This window comes from Ornithorhynchus anatinus, chromosome X5 (assembly GCF_004115215.2).
Source record: "Ornithorhynchus anatinus isolate Pmale09 chromosome X5, mOrnAna1.pri.v4, whole genome shotgun sequence".
Lineage (NCBI taxonomy): Eukaryota > Metazoa > Chordata > Mammalia > Monotremata > Ornithorhynchidae > Ornithorhynchus > Ornithorhynchus anatinus.
Genome location: NC_041753.1, coordinates 1,205,267 through 1,216,008, shown reverse-complemented (window position 1 = coordinate 1,216,008; position 10,742 = coordinate 1,205,267). Strand labels below are relative to the sequence as shown.

General features: G+C 69.4%; 1 protein-coding gene across 1 annotated transcript; it reads right to left on the bottom strand.

The window, feature by feature from the left end:
- Positions 1 to 3,027: 3,027 nt before the first annotated feature.
- On the bottom strand, positions 3,028 to 10,541 carry CRTC2 (CREB regulated transcription coactivator 2). Its single transcript, XM_029055467.2, has 15 exons — positions 10,352 to 10,541; positions 9,284 to 9,385; positions 8,995 to 9,114; positions 8,462 to 8,526; positions 8,151 to 8,219; positions 7,872 to 7,978; positions 7,753 to 7,782; positions 7,354 to 7,436; positions 6,972 to 7,036; positions 6,407 to 6,660; positions 6,027 to 6,162; positions 5,693 to 5,969; positions 5,120 to 5,293; positions 3,591 to 3,813; positions 3,028 to 3,497 (listed from the first exon to the last, which is right to left on the bottom strand). The coding sequence occupies exons 1-15, from the start codon at positions 10,535 to 10,537 to the stop codon at positions 3,268 to 3,270; spliced, it is 2,121 nt and encodes a 706-aa protein (XP_028911300.1). The 5' UTR covers positions 10,538 to 10,541; the 3' UTR covers positions 3,028 to 3,267.
- Positions 10,542 to 10,742: the final 201 nt, after the last annotated feature.

The window sequence follows — 10,742 nt, the reverse complement described above, 5'->3', positions numbered from 1 at the left end:
TACACCGCTCCCCTCCCCCCCCACGAGGGGGCGTCCTCCCGCGCCCCGCCCCTCCCCCCCGGCGTGTCCCCGCTTACTGCGCGCCCCGGACACTCCGCGCGCGCGCGCGCGCGCCCCTCCCCCCCGCAGGCCCCGCCCCCCGCCCGACGCCCCGCCCCCGGCCCGGCCCCTCGCGCGCCCCCTGGCGGACGGGAGGACCCAGCGCGCCCCCTCGCCCTCTCCTCAGCCCCCCCCCCCCAGTGTCAGTCACCCATTCATTCATCCATTCATTCACTAGTATTTACTGAGCGCTTACTATGTGCAGACCACTGGACTAAGCGCTCGGAATGGACACTCCAACCCTAATAATAACCATAATCATAACAGTGACGGCGCTGGTGAAGCCAAGCACCGGTCGAAGCGCTGGGGGGGGGGGTACAAGGTCATCAGGGGGTCCCACGGGGGTCTCCTTGTCTTTGCCCCCATTTGACAGGGCAGGGAACTGAGGCCCGGAGAGTAATAATTATTATTATTACGATGTTTGTGAAGCGCTGACTAGGTGCCAAGCACCGGTCGAAGCGCTGGGGGAGATACAAGGCCATCAGGGGGTCCCACGTGGGGCTCCCTGTCTTCGCCCCCATTTGCACGAGAGGGAACTGAGGCCCGGAGAATTATTATTACGATGTTTGTGAAACGCTAATAATAATAATGGTGGTATTTGTTAAGCGCTTACTATGTGCAGAGCACCGTTCTAAGCACTGGGGGAGATACAGGGTCATCAGGTTGTCCCACGTGAGGCTCACAGTCTTCATCCCCATTTGACAGAGGAGGGAACTGAGGCCCAGAGAAGTGAAGTGACTCGCCCACAGTCACCCAGCTGACAAGTGGCAGGGCTAGGATTCGAATTCATGACCTCTGACTCCCAAGCCCGTGCTCACTAGGTGCCAAGCACTGTTCAAAGCACTGGGGGGATACAAGGCCATCAGGTGGTCCCACATGGGGCTCCCAGTCTTCACCCCCATTTGACAGGGGAGGGAACTAAGGCCTAGGGAATTATTATTATTATTATTACGGTGTTTGTGAAGCGCTTACTAGTTGCCAAGCACTGTTCGAAGCACTGGCAGGGGATACAAGGCCATCAGGCAGTCCCACGTGGGGCTCCCTGTCTTCACTCCCATTTGACAGGGGAGGGAACTGAGGCCTGGAGAATAATAATAATAATAACGATGGTATTGGTGAAGCGCTTACTAGGTCCCAAGCACTGTTTGAAGCGCTGGGGGGAATACAAGGTCACCAGGTTATCCCACATGGGGCTCCCAGTCTTTGTCCCCATTTGACAGGGGAGGGAACTGAGGCCCAGAGAATAATAATAATAATGATGATGATGATGATGGTGTTTGTTAAGCACTTACTAGGTGCCAAGCTGTGTCCTAAGCGCTAGTCTAAGCACTGTGGGGGAAATACACGGCAATCAGGAGGTCCCATGCGGGGCTCCCAGTCTTCATCCCCATTTGACAGAGGAGGGAACTGAGGCCCAGAGAATAATAATAATAATAATAATGTTGGCATTTGTTAAGTGCTTACTATGTGCCAAGCACTGTTCTAAGTGCTGGGAGGAGGAATACAAGGTAATCAGGTGGTCCCCCGTGGGGCTCCCAGGCTTCACCCCCATTTTACAGATGAGGTCACTGAGGCCCAGAGAAGTGAAGTGACTTGCCCAAAGTCACATAGCTGACCAGCGGCGGATCCGGAATTAGAACCCACAACCTCTGACTCCCAAGCCCCGGCTCTCACCACTGAGCCACGTTGCTTCTCGTATGACATATGTCATACGCTGCTTGTCGTATGACAACTCAGCAACCAAGAGAGACGATCCCTGCCCACGAGGGGCTCACAGTCCAGAAATGGGCAGGGGCTGAGCGCTTACTATGTGCAGAACACTGGACTAAGCGGGTGGGAAGTACAGTTCAGTAATAAGGAGAGACGACGATCCCTGCCCACACCAAGCTTACAGTCTACGGGGGGGGGACGGGGGAGACAGACATCGATAGCCTCAATATCATCCGTCCATTCAATCGTATCTATTGAGCGCTTACCGTGTGCCGAGCACTGGACTAAGCGCTTGGGAGAGGACGATACAACAGCAAATGGACACGTTCCCTGCCCACAGTGAGCTCTAGAGGGGGAGGCAGGCGTGCGTAGAAATCAATATCTGACAGATGTGGAGATAAGCGCTGAGGGGAGGATGAAGAACGGGAGCGAGTCAGGGCGACGCCGAAGGGAGTGGGAGAAGAGGAAATGGGGGGGGGGGGGGGATTAATCAGGGAAGGCCTCCCGGAGGGGATGGGCCTTCGAAGAGGGGGACGCAGGAAGAGAACGGTCGTGTGGCAGAATGGAGGAGGGAAGGGGTTCCGGGCCAGGGGCAGGACGCGCGACAGGGGTCGGCAGCCCCAACCGGGCCGGGCGCGTGGCGGGGGGAAGGGGAGAGGAAAAAGGGGAGCCCCTCCGCCCCAGCCCCCACCCCACCAGAGCAGCCCGCACAGCCCCGCTCCCCGCCGGGCCTTCCCACTTCCTCTTTCTGGGGGGCGGCGGATGTTTTTGATAAAAAGTCGAGGGGTGGGGGGGTGGGCTCAGGGCCTCGGAGTCCAGCCTAGGGCTACCGCTCCCCCTCTCACCGCACCCCTCTTTGAGCCGGACCCTCCGAGGCGAGCCGGGGGGCGGGGGGCGGTAGCCCCCACCCTCGGCACTCACCGGCCCCCGGGACCCCCCCCCGGCCTCTGGCCTCCATAGGGGTCACCCCTCAGGGGAGGGGCAGAGAGCGGGGAGCGTGTCTATCGTTCGACTGTCCGCTCCCAAGTGCCCGGTGGAATGCTCCGCACGCAGGAAGCGCTCAAAAAACGGCACCGACTGAACGAATCCAGTCCGGAAACCCCCGGCTCTCCCAGCTCCGGCCCGGCCCACCGCCTCCAACTCACGCCCCCTTCCCCCCGGCCAACCCGGGGCCTGTCGTCCCCCCACCCCCAACCTCACACACGAGGCCGTCTCCCGTCGTTTTTATTTTTTATTAACGTATAGTTACAAAAAGTCTCATCGCGGGTTCTGGCTCTCTCCCCTGCGGCGCGGCGGGCGGACGACGACGGTTGGGGGCGGGGGGGTCAGAGGGGCCGGGCGGCCTCCCCCGGCCCCCGGCCCCCGCCCTCCGGACGGACGGCGCCGGGTCCCCGGGTGCTCCCTTCCCCCGTCCCGGGCCGCCCCCCGAGTCTGGATCCCCGGGGATCCGGGCCCCGGTCACTGCAGCCGGTCGGAGCGGAAGGAGTCCTCCACGGCGGGGTCGGTGAGGAGGGCGTAGGGGTCGGACAGCATGGTCAGCCCGTCCAGGCTCAGGGGCTCGACGCGCAGCTCTTCCTCCTCCTCCTCCTCTTCCAGCGCCAGGCCCAGCCCCCCGGCGGCCACCTCGAAGCCGGGCACGCCCGCCAGGGCGGCGGCGATCTCCCGGGAGAAGCCGGGCAGGGAGTCCCCTGGGGGAGGTGACCGGGGGCAGGGGGTGAGAAGGCGAGGCCGGGGGGGCCGCGGGCCGCCCCCGCCCCCGGCCCCGCGGCCCCCCCACCCACCTGCGAGCATGACGTCGGGGCCGGGGCCGAGGCCCAGGCAGGCACAGTGTGTCAGGTTCTGCTGGAGGTGGGGAGCGGGATCCTGGGGGCAGTCGCCCCCCGCCCCGAGCCCCTGGCCCGCCGCCACGGCCGGGTAGCCCAGCTCCTCCGGGAAGCCCAGGGGGCCCAGCCCCAGCCCGCCGCCGTCACCCCCCGCCGCCGCCTCCATGATGAACTGGTCCAGCTGTGGGCGAGGGGAGCGCACGGTTAGCGAGTGATGGCGGGGGGCCTCTAGGCTCTAACCTCACTGTGGACAGGGAAGGGCCCTGCCTTTTGTTGATGATGATAATAATAATAATGACGACGGGATTGGTAAGGCACTTGATAATAACAACGGTGGTATTTGTTAAGCGCTCACTATGTGCAAAGCGCTGGGGGGGGGATACCAGGTGATCGGGTTGTCCCCCGTGGGGCTCCCAGTCTTCATCCCCATTTTAGAGATGTCACTGAGGCCCAGAGAAGTGACTTGCCCAAAGTCGCACAGCTGGCAAGCGGCGGGGCCGGGATTCGAACCCGTGACCTCCGACTCCCAAAGCCCGGGCTCTTTCCACTTACTATGTGCCAGGCACCGCACTGAGCGCTGGGTGGAGACAAGTAGATGGGGTTGGACACAGTCCCTGTCCCACGTGGGGCTCACGGTCTCCAGCCCCGTTTGCCAGGTGGGGGAACTGAGGCCCAGAGAAGCGAGGTGACCTGCCCGGGGTCCCACGGCAGACAAGTGGAGGGAGCGCGGATTAGAAGCAGCGTGGCTCGGTGGAAAGAGCCTGGGCTTCGGCGTCAGAGGTTATGAGTTCGACTCCCGGCTCTGCCACTTGTCAGCTGTGTGACTGTGGGCAAGCCACTTCACTTCTCTGGGCCTCAGTGACCTCATCTGTCAAATGGGGATTAAGACTGTGAGCCTCGCGGGGACAACCTGATCACCCTGTATCTACCCCAACGCTTAGAACAGTGCTCTGCACATAGTAAGCGCTTAACAAATACTAACATTATTCGAACCCTCTGGACTGGGAGCCCGCCGTGGGCAGGGATCGTCTCTCTTTATTGCCGTCTTTTCCTTTCCGAGCATCTAGTACGGTGCTCTGCGCACAGTAAGCGCTCGATAAACACGGGTAAAGGAAGGAACCCGTGAACTCCCGACTCCCAGGAGCTCCGTCCCCTACGCCCCGCCGCTTCTCGACTGTACTTTCCCAAGCGCTCGGTCCGGCGCTCCGCGCCCGGTAAGCGCTCAGTAAATAACGACTGAACGAATGAAGGAGTGACCCGAGCGGGGAGGCCCAGAGACAAAGCCACGGGGGGGGGGGGGGACGGGGACCCAAGCGGGGAGACGGAGCCACGGGGGGGAGAGTCGCGGCGACGCGATGGAGCGGAGAGAGCGGCGGGGGAGGCGGAGACGCGGCCGAGGGGAGGGGGTCGGCGGGAGCGGTCCCCGGCCCGTCCCGCCCCCCGGCCCGGCGCCCTCCCGGCTCCCCGGGGGGCGTCGGCACACTCACGCTGCCCAGGCTGAAGTGTCCGGCGGGCGGGGGGTGCGGCGGGCGCCCGGCCGGGGGTCCGGGGCAGTACCCGGGGGCGGGGGGCCGGGGGGCGGGCAGGAGCAGGCCGGGCGGACGGTACGGGGGCCGCTGCCGGTCAGCGGGCAGGCCGCTGCCGGGGTCCGGGCCGACGCCCTGCGGGGGGGGGGCACAGAGGCGGGTCGGCCCCGGACCCACCGGGGAGGCGAGAGAGGACGGCGCCCCCTCCCCGGGCAAAGCGCCGTCCCGCGGGGAGACGGGGCCGACGGCGACCCGGGCGGCGGAGGACGGGGCCTCGGGGAGCCGGAGAGGGGAGGATCGTGTCGACGTCCGCCTCCCCCCTCCCAGCCCGTCCCTCTCCGACGCCGCGCCGCACCCTCCCGAGCGCTCAGTCCGGTGCTCCGCCCGCGGTCAGCGCTCAATAAACCCGCCTGAATGAATGAAGGACCGGTGCGGGGGGTGGGCACACGCACCGGGGCGATGGAAGACGGGGGAGGGGGAGACACGGTGGCGGGCGGAGACACGGGGGAGGGAGGGGGCGGCGGGCAGGCGTACCTGGGCGATGGAAGACAGGGGAGGTGGTGACATGTCCGGTGAGAACAGTTTGGGATGCGTCGATGAGGAGGAGGAGGAGGAGGTGGTGGTGGTGGAGGAGGAGGAGGAGGAGGAGGAGGAGGAAGAGGAGGAGGAGGAGGAGGAGGTTGGAGGCGGCGGCGGCCTCCAGGCCTCGGGGCCGTTGGGGGCCAGGCTCAGGGGGCTGAGGGGGGCGTGGGGGTGGTGGTAGTGGCGGGCGAGGGCGGAGGCGGAGGGGGGGCAGGACAGGGCCGGGGCGCTGAGGGAGGAGGGCCCGAGGGCGGCGGGAGGGGCCGGGGCCGGGGCCGGGGCGGGCGGGCCGGGGCGCACCAGCGAGGGGTGGCTGTGGGCGCCCTGGAGGGGGGCGGGGGGGCTGCACAGGGCGGCCTGCAGGTTGGGGTTGCTGAGGGAGCACTGCAGGTTGGGGTTGCTCAGGGGGGAGGAGGGCGGTCCTGTGGGCAGAGAGAGACGCTGGCGTTACTCCGGGGGGACGGGGCGGGGGACGGGGGTCACATGGGATGGGTGGAGACGAGATGGCCAAGGGGCTGGGGGGCTCCCGTTCCCAACCCGTCCCCCGAGGGCAGAGGGCCGCTCGGGCCCGCTCGGACCGCCGCCCCCCGCCCCCCCGCCTCCGGCAGGGAACGGGGGGGGGGGGGGGGGTTTCGGGGCCGGGGCGGGGGGCCCGGCGAGCCCCACCTGGGAGGTCGCAGGCGGCGGCGGCGGAGGCCCCCAGGCCCCCTCCGCTGAGGCCCAGGTGGTTCATGGTCCGCGCCAGGTTTCCGGTGCTGCCGCCCACGCCCGGGCCGGGCAGGGTGGCGTCCTCGGGGTCCAGCGGCGCGGGCAGGGGCGAGGGGAAGTGCAGGGTGGTCAGGTCGGGCAGCGAGCCCCCCGTGTTCAAGGCCGGCGGGAGCAGGGGGGCGGCGGGGGGCGGGGCGGGGGGCGGGAAGATGCTGGAGGCGGGGAGGAGGGGGCAGAGACGAGACCCCGGGCGGGGGTGAGGGTTCGGCGGACCCTCCCCGGCTCTCGCCCGGGCGGGGACCCTCTCCGGGCCTCAGTTTCCCCCTCTGAAGAACGGACTCCTGGCCCGCGGCCGCCCCCCCCCCGCCCCCCAAGCCGGGAACCCCCGGGGGTTAGGGGCGGGGTCCGGACTGACTCTCTCGGTCTTGCTTAGGGTCCCCGCTGCCCCGGTCCGCCCTCCTGCCGGCCCCCCGCCCCCACCGCCCCCAGACCCTCCCCCCACGCCCCCGGCTCCCCCGCTCACTTGATCCCTGGCACTTCGCAGGAGCGGGGTCGGGTGGAGGGAGAGGAGGAGGAGGAAGAGGAGAGCTGGAAGGAGCAAGAGCAAAGGGGAGGGTCCGGATGGGCCCGGTCGCCACAGTTGCGGGGCCGGACGGGCCCGGGGGCCGTGGCGGGGGTGGGCAACGGGCTGGACGGGCCCAGTGGCTGTGGCGGCAGCGGATGGGCGCAGTGGCCACGTTGGGTGACCGAGGCCAAGCGGCCACGGCTGGGGTAGGGGGCACCGGGCCGGACGGGCCCCGTGAGCGCAGTGGGGTCTTGCGGCGGAGGGGGATAGAGCGGGTCCGGGGCAGGCCGAGAGAGGGGGACGCCCCATCGATGCGGGGTGCGGGGGGGCGCACACCCACCTTCTTGCCGTCCCAGGGGCTCAGCCACTGTCTGTCGTGGAGCAGGGGCTCCTCGGCGGGCGGGGGCACGTGGAAGAGAAACACTGGGGACACCCCGGGCCGGGCCGGGTCGGTGACCGGCGGTCACCCCGGCCGGCGGGCGAGGAGCACCGGGGCGCTCGACACCTCCCGACTCGGCTGTCGTGGCGGCCTCTTCGCCGACCTCCCCGCCCCCCCGGCCTCGCCCCCGCTTTGCTGCCCGGGCCCTTTCTGGAAAGAACGGCGGCGCCCGCCCGCTCCCCCACCTCGAGCCCTCAGGCGCCGACGCCCCCGCCCCGCCCCAGGCTAGCACTAAGGCGCCCCCGGGGCTCCCCTGCTCCCCCCCACACCCCGGCCCGGCTTCCTCTCCCGGGCGCTCACCCGTGCCGTCGGCTTGGCCGTCGGGGGGACCTGCGGGGGCGGGGAAGGGACCGAGAGTCACGCACGAGTCCGTGCCCGCCTGTCTCCCTCCACCCCCACCCCCGTGTCCCGGCGCTCACCGGTCGTCCGAGCGGGCAGGGGTCCGGGGGGCAGCACGGGGCCCGGGTACCTGTCCTGGCATCCGGGGTTCATGACGCTCGTGTGCAGGGCCGAATCTGAGCTCGTCCTGACCGGTGGGATGGGGGGGCAAGCGGGGTCAGCGGGGGGGGGGGGGGCACCGGTGCCCCCGGACCCCAGGGCGGCGGGGGGGGGGGGGGGGCACCGGCACGGCCGGGGGGGGGGGGGGCAGCGGGAGGGGGGCCGGGAGGGGCCGGGATGGGGGGGAGGGTAGGGATCACCTGTTGAGCGAGGACGGCAGGAGATGGAGCTGCCCCTGGTCCGTGGACAGTTTCCCCCAGGGCATGGTCCTGGGCGAGGGGGGGAGGGGGACGGGCGGGGTGAGGCTGGCCGGGCGCCCCGCCCCTATCCCGGGGACCCGGGGGGGACCCCCGCCCGGCCCGGGGCCGCCCCCCGCCCCGCTTCCGCCGCCCGCCCCCAGCGGGATGGGGCGGGATGAGGAGAGGACCCCCCAGTCCCCTCCCCGGCCGGAGGGGATCCGAGGTGCCGCCCGGCCCCACCCCCCCCACAAGCACCCCCTCCCCGCACAAACCTTCTCCAGCTGGGCAGCTCGGGAGGCGGGGACAGGTAGGCCGAGCCGTAGGGAGAACTGTCCATGTGACGGCCGCGGGGTCAAGGAAGACTGTGGGGATGGGGGCCGGGGGAGAGGAGGCGCGGGGGGCACGGGGAGTCCCGGCCCCTCTCCCGGATACGGGGAGGGAGAAGCTGGGCCCCGGCGGGGGCGAGGGAGGCACGGGGAGACCCTATTTCAAGTCATCGACACCCGCGACACCGAGAACCCCTCGCGGGCGGGGCTGGGCGCCCGCTCTGTGCCGGGGACTGTAGCGGGCACCCACCACGTGCCGGGAACCGTGCCGGGCACCCGCCGGGGGCCGTCCCGGACGCCCACCGTGCGCCGGGGACCGGAGCGCCGCTGCCCAAGTGAGCGGGGGCTCCGCCAGGCGCAGGGAGGGGGTGGGGGGCGTCGGCGGCCGGAGGGTAGAAGGCAGGACGGGATAAAGGTCCGAGGGTCGGCGGCGGGACCCGCCCGCCCCCCGCCCGCCCCCCGTAGCCGGGCAAGGATATGTGGCGGCCGTGGCGTCGCAGCGGCGACATGACCCGCCCTCGCGGGTCGCGCTGGACCCGGCCCACCGGACCGTGGTGACGCGGGGCCCGGGGGGACTCTAGAGGAAACTGCAGGGGGTTCTGCGGAGGGGGGCACGGGGCAGGAAAGAGAAAGAGGAGAGATGAGAGGGGGCCGCATAGAAGAGGAGAAGGGGGCGGGCGCTAAGTCACCCGCCCGCTCGCCTCGGCGCGGACCCCCGCCTGCCCGTCTCAGCCCAGACCTCCCCCATCCCGGACCCCCGACCCTCACCTGGAACTCCGCCAGCGCGCCGCTGATCTGGTTGACGTTGGGCAGCGACCCTCCGTAGTAAGGCCCCCGGCCCTGGGCCAGTCTCAGCTTCTGGGCCTGCAGCTGGCCCCGGGGCAAGGGGCCGGTGGAGAGCAAAGGTCAGCGGCGGGGAGGCCGGAGGCCCGGGGGTGGGGGGGGACCCCCCCCGTCGCCCCCCACCCCCCGCCCCGCCAACCCCCTTTCCCCAGCCAGGTGCGTCGGCGCCTCATTAGCCGGGCGAGGGGCGATGCCAGCATCCGTGCAGGTGCCAGTCCGGACGGCGGGGAGGGGGGGGGGTCCTGCCTCCCCCAAACCCGCAGGCCGTTCCCTGCTCGGCCCCGGGACTTCTCGGGGGGCACTACCCGCTCCCAGGCGGCTCAGTCGAGTAAACTCGGGCTCGGGAGTCCGAGGTCCTGGGTTCTAATCCCCGCTCCGCCCCCCCCGCCCCCGCCCCCGTCAGCCGTGGGACTCTGGGCGACTCATATTACCCTATTTATTTTGTTAACGAGGTGCACGTCCCCTTGCTTCTATTTATCCTGATCGCCTTATCTCGTTTCTGTCCGTCTGGGTCTCTCCCCATTAGACCGTGAGCCCGTCATCGGGCAGGGAGGGTCTCTATCTGTTGCCCAATTGTCCCTCCATTCATTCATTCCACAGTACTCATTGAGCGCTTACTATGTGCAGAGCACCGGACTAAGCGCTTGGAACGAGACCAGTCCTTGCCTTCCGAGCGCTCGGTCCCGCGCTGGGCACACCGTAAGCGCCCGATAAATACTACTGAATGAACTTCTCCGGGCCTCCGTGAGCTCCTCCGGAAAATGGGGATGAGGACTGTGACCTACGTGGGCCCACCTGATGACCCTGTGTCTCCCCCAGCGCCCTGCACGGAGTGAGCGCTTCACAAGCACCGACATTACGATGACGACGATTATCCAGTGCCCCGCGGGCGGTCCCCGCCACCCCCGTGGGGTCCGGAGAGACCCCGGCCCTCCGGCCGAGCCCCCAACAAGCGGGGTCCGTCCGGTCGGTGTCCGGTGTCCGGTCCCTCACCCGGGCGGAGCCAAGGTCCATCATCACCTCCTCGAAGGCCGCGGTCTCCTCGGCCTGCCGCTGCCGCTGCAGCGCGATCTTCTCGCTGAACTTGCGCGGGTTGGCGGCGGCGGCGGCGGCGGGGACGGAGCCGGGGCCCGACCCCGACCCGTCGGTCCCCGGCCCGCTGGGCCCCGGCGCCGCCATCTCGGGCCGCCCCCCCCGCCCACCCCGCCTCCCGCTTCCTCTCCGCTCCCGCGGCGCCCCCGCTCGGCGGCGGAGGGCGCGGCAGCCGCGGGGGCCGCCGGGAGTTGTAGTCGCGCCCCCCTCCCGGCGTGCCGTTCGCGTCCCCGCCCCCCGCGCCGCGCCCGAGGGGAAGCGGACTACAACTCCCGGCGGCCCCCGCGGCGGG

Excerpts from the sequence above, each read along its gene's own strand:
- CRTC2 (XM_029055467.2), bottom strand. The coding sequence starts at position 10,537 with ATGGCGGCGCCGGGGCCCAGCGGGCCGGGGACCGACGGGTCGGGGTCG. Across the intron at positions 7,437-7,752 it reads CGGCCAAGCCGACGGCACGG|TGTTTCTCTTCCACGTGCCC; the intron begins GTGAGCGCCCGG and ends GGGTGTCCCCAG. Across the intron at positions 3,498-3,590 it reads CCCCGACGTCATGCTCGCAG|GGGACTCCCTGCCCGGCTTC; the intron begins GTGGGTGGGGGG and ends CACCTCCCCCAG.